Source organism: Pipistrellus kuhlii, unplaced genomic scaffold (assembly GCF_014108245.1).
Source record: "Pipistrellus kuhlii isolate mPipKuh1 unplaced genomic scaffold, mPipKuh1.p scaffold_m20_p_1, whole genome shotgun sequence".
In the NCBI taxonomy this organism is placed as follows: domain Eukaryota; kingdom Metazoa; phylum Chordata; class Mammalia; order Chiroptera; family Vespertilionidae; genus Pipistrellus; species Pipistrellus kuhlii.
In genome coordinates this window covers 185,747,858-185,757,176 of record NW_023425404.1, presented here as the reverse complement: position 1 = coordinate 185,757,176, position 9,319 = coordinate 185,747,858, and the positions used below count along the sequence as shown (strand labels likewise).

The following is a 9,319-nucleotide window of genomic DNA, read 5'->3' as shown; positions in this document are numbered from 1 at the left end:
GTGTAAACATCATGGGGTCAGATCCTGAGCTCAGATTCCTGGAGAGCAGCCACCTGCCACCTCCCGCTAGCATTCAAGGGTTACCAGAAGGATCCCTTTTTAAGGAGGACTTTTTTGTGTGTGTGTGTCTCTTGAGGGGAATGTATAAACCTGAGGACTTTGTACAATGACAACAGTAACTATGAAAAAGGAGAGAAAAAACACTTCCTGGAAGTTAATGTATAAAAATAATTTTTATTTACTACTGTAAATAAAGTAGTGCAAAGAGTAGTTTGGACCCACAATATTGCATTACTGATTTATTGACCACCTTAGCAGCAAACAGTGCACAGTCTACCTTTCCTCTTCCTCTGTCTCTCTGACTCTCTGTCTCTCACACATACACACCCCTCCATGGACTCAGGCAGGCATAAGGGGTGGGGGTGACTGTGATCTAAAGGCATTTTTTTCCTGCACATCCCACTGCTGCCAGTCTATTCTAATGGGTAATTCATGGAGAAGGCTACACTTAAATACTAAGCATTTTCTAAATGTTATTTTATGGATTGCAATTGAAAGGTAACCGATGCCCAACAATGTCATTGAATGATCTGGAAGCACTACAACCCTAGAAAAATTCAAGGAGCAAAATGTAAACCAATTTACAAGCCATCACCTTCCCTGCACTTCCAGCCACAACCGATTTGTGTCAAGGCTGCCGGGTGTTAGAAGCCAAATTGCAATCTGTTGATTGGACTCTGAGGGGCAGGGCTGTGGCAAAAGCATATACCGGAATATCACCTAACATATGGAAAAGTCACAATCTTCTGTTATTAAAGGGGATGACCAAGGGGCTAAGATTCATAAACGATGTCCCAGGATAGGATTCCGCTATGTTGCCAGGCAAACGGTGACTCCCAATACACAGAGTCACTGGGAACAAATGTCTGTGATGACCCAGCTAACCTCCCAACACACATGTTTGAATACTCTGGGCACTCTTTCTCATTTGATTAAAAAAAAAAAAAAAAAAAAAAAAAAAAAAAAAAAAGACACCAAGTGCAAAATTCACAGCCAGGTGACAAGACTTTTAAGGTATTTATCAGTAGAATGCCCTGGCCCCAGCTTTCCAATACCACCTGTCCAAAGGATTCTCTCTCATCAAGAGAGACCTGGAACGCACAGTTCACCCACGTGGCTCTGGGTTATTAGGGACTGTGGGCTGGTCCTGAGCAGAGACATCTGCAGCTGGAGTCACAGCTGGACTTGCTGTGGGAGTGGTGGCATCTGGGGAGGCCTCGGCTAGTGTCAGGTTGAAACCATTGGCTGCAGAGACATACAAACAGAGGGTGAGTATTCACAACAGTACATGCAGGGCACACAACCACACCCAGCACCCAGCAAGCCAGGAGAGATGCTTCTAATTCGGTGGCCCTGAAACTGACTAGGTAAGTAATTTTGGACCCATTTTCTAAGTTCTTTAGACTTTGGTGTCACCTTCTCTAAAATGGCAGGTGGAAATAGATATATAAAGATTTCTAATGGTCCTGACATCCTGGGACACTGCACTTATGCTGTGACTTCCAGGTTAATATTTTAATCAAACAACAAAACAAAACAAAACAAAACAAAACAAAACAACTCTCTGGTTGATGTTTCTTGTGGTCACCTCTTCTCTTCCCCCCATGGCACTGATGCAATGCATGCTATAAATTATATCAATCAGTTAGAAAGAACTGTTGGTTTTATTTACTAGAGGCCCAGTGCACAAAATTCATGCAATTGGGGGGAGGGCCCCCTAGGCCGGCCTGTGCCCTCTCGCAGTCCAGGAGCCCTTGGGGGATGCTGCTCCTTCAGGGAGCGAGCCTAAGCCATCAGTCAGATATCCTTTGTGCTGCCGCAAAGGTGAAAGAGGCTCCCACCACTGCCACTGCACTTGCCAGCCATGAACCTGGCTTCTGGTTGAACAGTGCTCCCCCTCTGGGAGTGCACTGACCACTAGGAGGCAACTCTTACATTGAGTGTCTGCCCCCTGGTGGTCAGTGTTTATCATAGCGACTGGATGTTCCTCTGTTTGGTCAATTTGAATATTAGCCTTTTATTATATAAGATACCATTTGGATGATGAGTCCGAGAGGGCACTCTGTGAAGTTGCTGTGGTACAGGGTATGGAACAAGTGTGCAGTAAACCAGATTCGGGGCTGACAGTGCCCAGCAACAACATACAACCCACAGCCGAAGGTGGAATCGCATGGCTCTACAAGGAATCGGGCTCCCTCCTCTCTGGTTCCGGGGTGCGTCACCCGAGAACCTCCACTGCCAAGTCACTGCGGCTCAGTAGCTCCTGTGTTGAGCTTCTGGCCCCTGGTGGTCAGTGTGCATCACAGTTACCGGTCGGATGAACACTTAGCATATTATCCTTTTATATATATAGATGTCAATGGTTTTCAAATGGGAGGAACTTTGCCTTCTAAGGGACAGCTAGCCATGTTGGAGATATTTTCGGTTGTCAAACTGGAGGGCGGGGTACTATTGGCATGTAGTAGGTAGAGGCCAGTGGTGCTCCTTAGCATTCTACAATGCGTGGGACAGGCCCCTTACAACAAAGAGTGACCCGGCTCCAAACCCCATAGTGCTGAGGCTGGCATCCTTGCTTCCTATACCTCGGCCAAGAGGTGTCCTGGTTATGGACTGTGGGTTCTGGAACTGGGTTGCTCTGCCCTTTATCAGTTAGGTGACCTCGGACAAGTTTCTCACTCTCCTTCTAAAATATGGGGAATATAAAGTATCTAGACCCTATTGAACTGTTAGGATTCAATGAACTAATGTACATAAAGTACTTAGAACAGTGCCTGGCAGGCAGGCAAAGGGACTCAACACATGTCAGTTATTGCTACTAGAGACCTGGTTTACTGTAGACGTGTGTTAGGATGTATTAATTTCAGGCACATAGCTTGCAGGACTGATGGCAGAGCTGGTGCATTTGTTTCTGAGATGCCTACAGTTTCCCTTCAGGCCTCAGTAGCCTGGAAAAACTGCAGAAAACCGTGGAGCCAGAAAGACCAGAAGTCAAATGGCTCTGATGTTTATCAGCAGAGTGATCGTGAGCGTTACTTAACCACGCTGAGCTGGTTTCTTGTCTGTAAAATGAGGGTGGCAGTATGCAGGGACGCGTGACATAGGACTAATACAACGGCCACAGTTTGTGCAACAATTGTAACTGGCAGCTTGCTTTTAAGTAGTGATCTTAATTAAACTCGGGAATCCTAACGTCTCTTACGGTTTCCAGTCAGTGGGACAACTTTTAAAGGTTCCTTCCTGAAACGGATTGACTTTAAGAAGATGCACATATTGGCAATCTGACTTCTAGGAAAACCCTTCAAGAGTTGCACCTCCGAGTACCTAGAGGCATCTCCAGGAGGCCGGTCTAATTCAGCCATGGGCTCCAAAGCCTCCAGGAATCTCTTTCAGCACCTACAGGAGCTCTTGTGAACCCAGAGGCTGTTCTGCGAGAACAGGAGAGTGGTGGGGTGGGGGGAGCGAGGGGGTTGCATGATGATGGGACATTTCTCCGTTAAAGCCGTCACTCTGGCAGGTGATCTCACCGTGGCAGACAGCAGGAGGCACAGGGATGTGGCACAAAGACCACTGGCTGGTCTGCAGAGACCTGGTCTAGTCAAGTCTCATTTAACCACCGCTCATAGATGGCTTTGGGGTAGGTACGATGAATTTCCAAATGAATCTCCTAGGCCTTGGTTTCCTCATCTGTGAACTGAGAGGCTTGGATCAGATGGCCCAAGACCCCCTCAGGCCCTCACGTGGATCTTTTTGATGATCTCTGCAGAAGTTAATGAAGGCATGCATTTTTCCCCTTTCAAGCAGAGGGGAATGTTTAAATCACCATGGTAACAAGATAAGCCAGCAATCAGTTTTCTGATTAAAACCAAAAAGTGCCACTGCGGGAACGTGGAAGGAATGCATGATCAGCGTGGCCACCATTTAGACCTTCTCGTCAGAGCGTAATGAAAAAGCTTGATGCTTCTACAGGAAGATTGTTATTGCCCACGGGAGAAGGCCTCCTCCCTCCCACTGCGGGTCTGCAATCAGCGGACCAGCCCCCCACAGCCCGCCATCCTTTCCAAGCGGCCTCTTTCGCTGTGCTCACCTGGAATGTGTGCTAATTTGATTACTGGACTACAATCAAGGTAACCAGGAAAATACGTGTGTTGTTTAAAAAATTACACATCGTATTCCAGAGCCAAACAGAAGTGATTTTTGGATTACCTGCCACTTAGGAGACCATTTTCCGTACATTAGTGTGAAAAATCAAGAGTCCCGTGGGCAGACTTGCTGCCTATGCTTGTATGGTTCATCCCCTAAGAATGGCTCCTACATTTTTAAATGATTGGACAAAAATTAAAAAAGTAATATTTCATGACACATGAAAACCACATGAGACTCAAATTAAAATTTTTTTTTTTTTTTTTTTTTTTTTTTTTATTGATTTCAGAGAGGAAGGGAGAGAGAGAAATAAAAACATCAATGATCCCACTGATCGGCTACCTCCTGCATGCCCCCTACTAAGGATCCAGACTGCAGCTTGGGCATGTGACCTGGATCAAACCCAGGACTCTCTAGTCTGCAGGCCAATGCAGACTAGAGAGGCAAGATTAAAATTAACCAGCCAGGGCAAGATTAAAATTTTCATGCCCATAGTAAAGTATGCTAGGCAACCAGACACACTGTTCATTTTCATGATTGTCAATGGCTGCTTTCACACAATAAGGAAAGTTGAGTCATGCCCTGGCTAGTGTTGCCAGGTGGTTAGAGCGGCCTGTACACCAAAGAATTGTGGGCTCAATTCCAGGTTAAGGGCACATAACTGGGTTGCAGGTACAGGGGAGCAACCAATCAAGAGGCACATTGATGTTTTTATCTCTGTCCTCTCTCCCCCCCCCCATCCCTCCCTTCCTTTCTCCCTCCCTCTCTCTCTAAAAATCAATGAAGAAAATATCCTCGGCCCGGCTCATGGTTGAGCATTGACTTACGAACCAGGAGGTCATGATTCGATTCCTGATCAGAGCACATGCCCGGAGGCTGTGGGTTTGGTCCCCAGTAGGGGATGTGCAGGAGGCAGCCAATCAATGATTTTCTCTCACCACTGATGTCTCTCTCCCTCTCTCTTCCTCTCTGAAATCAATAAAAACATATATTAAAAAAATAAAAAATACCCTTGGGTGAGTTTTAACAAAATATAAAATAAGGAAAGTTGAGTCATGACAGAGATGGCCCTCAAAGCCTCAAATGCTTATTACCTGGCCCTTTACAGTAAAAGCTTGCCAAGCCCTGTTGTGGACCATTGTAGGGAAAACATCTGTTTGCCAGCTGACCAGATGGGAGCATATGGGAAAGGAGAACACGAGGGAATATACTGGGTGCATCCTGAGACCACAGAATGCTTGCAAAGACGGGGTTAGTGGGGGTGCCTGAGGAGGAAGCCCCGGAAATCTCAGCTATGAATAAGCCCACCAGCAGATGATTGGATCAAAAAACTATGGTACATCTACACAATGGAATACTATGCTGCCATAAAAAAGAAGTCATTCTTATCATTTGCAGCAACCTGGATGGAATTGGAGAACATTATGCTGAGTGAAATAAGCCAGTCAATGAAAGAGAAACACCACATGACCTCACTCATTTATGGATAATAAGGAACATTGTAAACTGATGAACAAAAAGAATATACAGAGACAGTAAAGCAACAAACAGACTGTCAAATTACAGTGGGAAGGGTAGGGAGATGTGGAGGAGATAAGAGATCAACCGAAGGACTTGTATGCATGCATATAAGCATAACTAGTGGATGCAAAACTCTGGGGAGGGAGGGCATGTATGGGAGTGGAGTGGGGATTGGTAAGATATGTACACATATAATACCTTAATAAAAAAAGAAAAGAAAAAAAAAAGATCTAGCCTACTTCCTTCGGGCCTCTAAATTGAGCAGGGCCAGCACAAACGTGACCCGTGTCACTGAAGCATCTCTTTCGAGTGGAGGTCCTGAGAGGGCGCCGAGGGTAATGAGGTAGGCGAAAGGTAAAACCTCACCAGGACATCGCTCTGCTTGCAGGTCACTGCTTCTTTCACGTGCACAATATTTTGTGTCATTTTACTGTAATTTTAGTAGAAACCTCATTAACTGGAAGTGTGGAGGACAGGAAAAGAGTGGGAAAAGGTTTAATTAATCTTGTTTGTGTCATCTTCCTCCTACACTGGCTAACCACCTAGGCAGAAAGAATGAGTCGGCTTAAATTATGAATGTTTTGAGTAGGCTGACATTGTTTTAAAAGGCTACCTTGTCATATCGAGGAGCTGGTAGTTCTGCACATCTCACTCAATACTGCGTATTCTATCCTATATAATAAAAGGCTAATATGTAAATCGACTGAATGGTGGAATGATTGGTCGCTATGACATGCACTGACCACTAGGGGCAGACGCTCAATGCAGAAGCTGCCCTCTGGTGGTCATTGTGCTCCCATAAGGGGAGCGCTGCTCAGCCAGAAGCCAGGCGCATGGCTGGTGAGCGCAGTGGCAGGGGCGGGAGCCTCTCCCCGAGTGCATGGATTTCGTGCACCGGGCCTCTAGTTTAAACATAAAGATAGAGCTGATGTAAGTAGGGCAGGCCTCTTTCTTTGGAATAGTCATTTACATTTTCTCCTCTCTTCTTCTCTTTCCCTTCCTTCCAGTAACCAGAATCCATGCCTTTTTTTTTTTTTTCCTTCTTTTTGTCTCAGGGGAGATTTGTGGTGGTACAGAAATGGAGTTGATTTTAGACATACTTTGCTTTGGGATTTTATTTTTGGGTGTGTGTGTGTGTGTGTGTGTGTGTGTGTGTGTGTGTATTTTTTTTCCCAAAGCCTGAGTCCATTAAGGCAATTATGCTTGGCGTCCCTGACAGGGAGGGGAGAGGAAGAGTGCCTCAGAGATGCGGCGAAGCGGGAAGAGGAGCTGTGAAGCCTGGGAAGTGGCTGAGCCCAGTTGTGGGCTGCACCATCAGGGAAGCCCCCACCTTCAGCCCTCGGAGGAGGACTTAGAAGGAAAAAGGCCAACGGAGCCCAGCTTTCGCAAAGATGATGGGACTCTCCTGTGACTCAGAAGCTGCCAAGCCAATGAACCCAGAGGGACTGGTAGGCCCTAGGGCGGCGCTGTGTGTGTCCTGTTTTCAGACTTGTGGCCATATGAGTGTTGCTAGTGTCACCTAAGACCCAGGGACCTCTGCACTACTGGGGGAGGTGTCAGCCCCAAGACAGACAGAGCTGCCTGGTGGAATAGAGGCTAAGAATCAAAAGTAAGTTCTCTTAGTCTAGCTGGCATGGCTCAGCAGCTGAGTGTGAACCTATGAACTAGGAGGTCACAGTTCGATTCCTAGTCAGGGCACATGTCCGACCACATGCCCGGGATGCAGGCTCAATCCAGTGTGGGGCATGCAGGAGGTAGCCAATCAATGATTCTCTGTCATCATGGGTATTCCCCTCTCTCTCTCCCTTCCTCTCTGAAATCTCTCTCTCTCTCTCTCTCTCTCTCTCTCTCGCTCTCTCTCTCTATATATATACATACACACACACACACACACACACACACACACACACACGAGACCCGATGCACAAAATTCATGCAAGAGTGGGCCTTCACAGCCCCTGGTGGCTGCCTGGATCCAGATTCCTTTCTTGCAGCCACAATCCTGTGGCTACAGCTCTGGTTTATTCTGGAAGGATGTCTAGTCTAATTAGCATATTATACTTTTATTATATATATATATATATATATGTTCCCTTAAATGAAATAAAATAGGTGTGTAGTATTTTTTGTGTACCTATTTTGGTGCTTTTGATAGACTATTCAACAACTCTGTTTGGATGCTTTTAAACATTCTATGTTTTAGAAAGAGTCTCACAACACAGAAGACCATGCTAGGCTCTGGCAACTGTGTCTGTTTTGGAGATAAACCAAGCTTTCCAGGTGCAGGTGCGAGAGAAAGAGAGAGAGAGAGAGAGAGAGAGAGAGAGAGAGAGAGAGAGAGAGAGAGAGAGAGAGAGAGAGAGAGAGAGAGAGAGAGAGAGAGAGAGAGAGGGAGACAGAGAGAGATATTTCAGAGAGGGAACATGCCCTAGGACATTGCTCCTTGACAGCTAACATTTGGGTAGTTCCAAGCATTAAACATCCTATGGTCTCAACTACAACAGGAGGGAGCTGTACTATTTCCTCGGGGGAAACTGAGGCACAGATAGGATCCCTGCCCAAGGTCACACGCGAGTGGCCGGGCCAGAGTCCCGGCAGCTTCCTGACTCCAAGCCTGTGCCGTTAGCTACTGGCGTGCACTGCCAGCCTTCCGAACGCGGGGCAATTTAATGTGGCAAGCGCAGCAAAGTGTTGAGTATAAATCACAGAGCATATAAGCTCAGGGGGGAAATGAAGGTAGCTGGAGCTGAACGCAAAATGGATGGACAGCTCAATTTAAAGGCTGGATCGTAAATCACTAATTTGTAAAAACAACTGACTGGAAATATGCAAGTCACGAAATGACACAGATCCCTGACTGACAGCACAAATCCCTGCACAAGGCTGCTGCAGGTAGGCCCCTCATTCTCAAACCAGCCCCTCTTCCTTACTGCGCTTGCTTCTCCACACCGCGGCTGCCACCAGCATCTGGGACATCTTTTCCCTTCCCATGGGGCAGGTTACCAGCCCATTGGGGTCACACCAGTGGCTTCTCCCCTCTCTGTGCCTCTATTGCCCTGACCTCATCACCCCATCACTGATGGAATAGCACCCTCTTATTTCACAGTTATTGACAGGTATGCACCTAATGCTGACAACCTGAAACACACGAAAATAATTTACTATAAATTTAACTTAACCCTAGTTCCACCAGAGCTGGTTGGCACCACTGTGGGGCACATTCTGGAAATACATGGAGATTTTTTTGTTTTTACTTCTAGGCCCTGATGACTCAAAGTGTTGTCCATGGAATAGCAGTGTGGACATCACCGGAAAGCTTGTTAGAGATGGTGAATCTCAGGCCCACCGGGACCTGCTGAGTTAGGATCTGCCTTTAACAAGCTCCCTGGGTGGTTCGTGTGCACATTATAATGAAGAAGCACTGGGCTAGAATTTAGATATTGAAAAAGATATTACTTTATGATAATTAGTTTCTCCTTACTTCTCCTTTATATTGGTGAGGACATTCTTTAAAAAAAAAAAAAAAAAAGTGTGTAGCAGGGTAATTATCGTTCATTTCAGGGTTCCAAAAATGTGCTGCAAAATACTTCTTATGTAA

The 9,319-nt window shown here is 46.1% G+C and overlaps 1 protein-coding gene across 1 annotated transcript in view; it reads right to left on the bottom strand.

Annotated features, from left to right (window-relative positions):
• Positions 1 to 214: 214 nt before the first annotated feature.
• SEL1L3 (SEL1L family member 3) overlaps positions 215 to 9,319 on the bottom strand; it is a 116,484-nt gene continuing 107,379 nt past the window's right edge. The window contains exon 24 of the mRNA XM_036419145.2: positions 215 to 1,305. Coding sequence (XP_036275038.1) covers positions 1,166 to 1,305 — 140 coding nt within the window. The 3' untranslated portion in view covers positions 215 to 1,165. The remainder of the gene's footprint in view (positions 1,306 to 9,319) is intronic.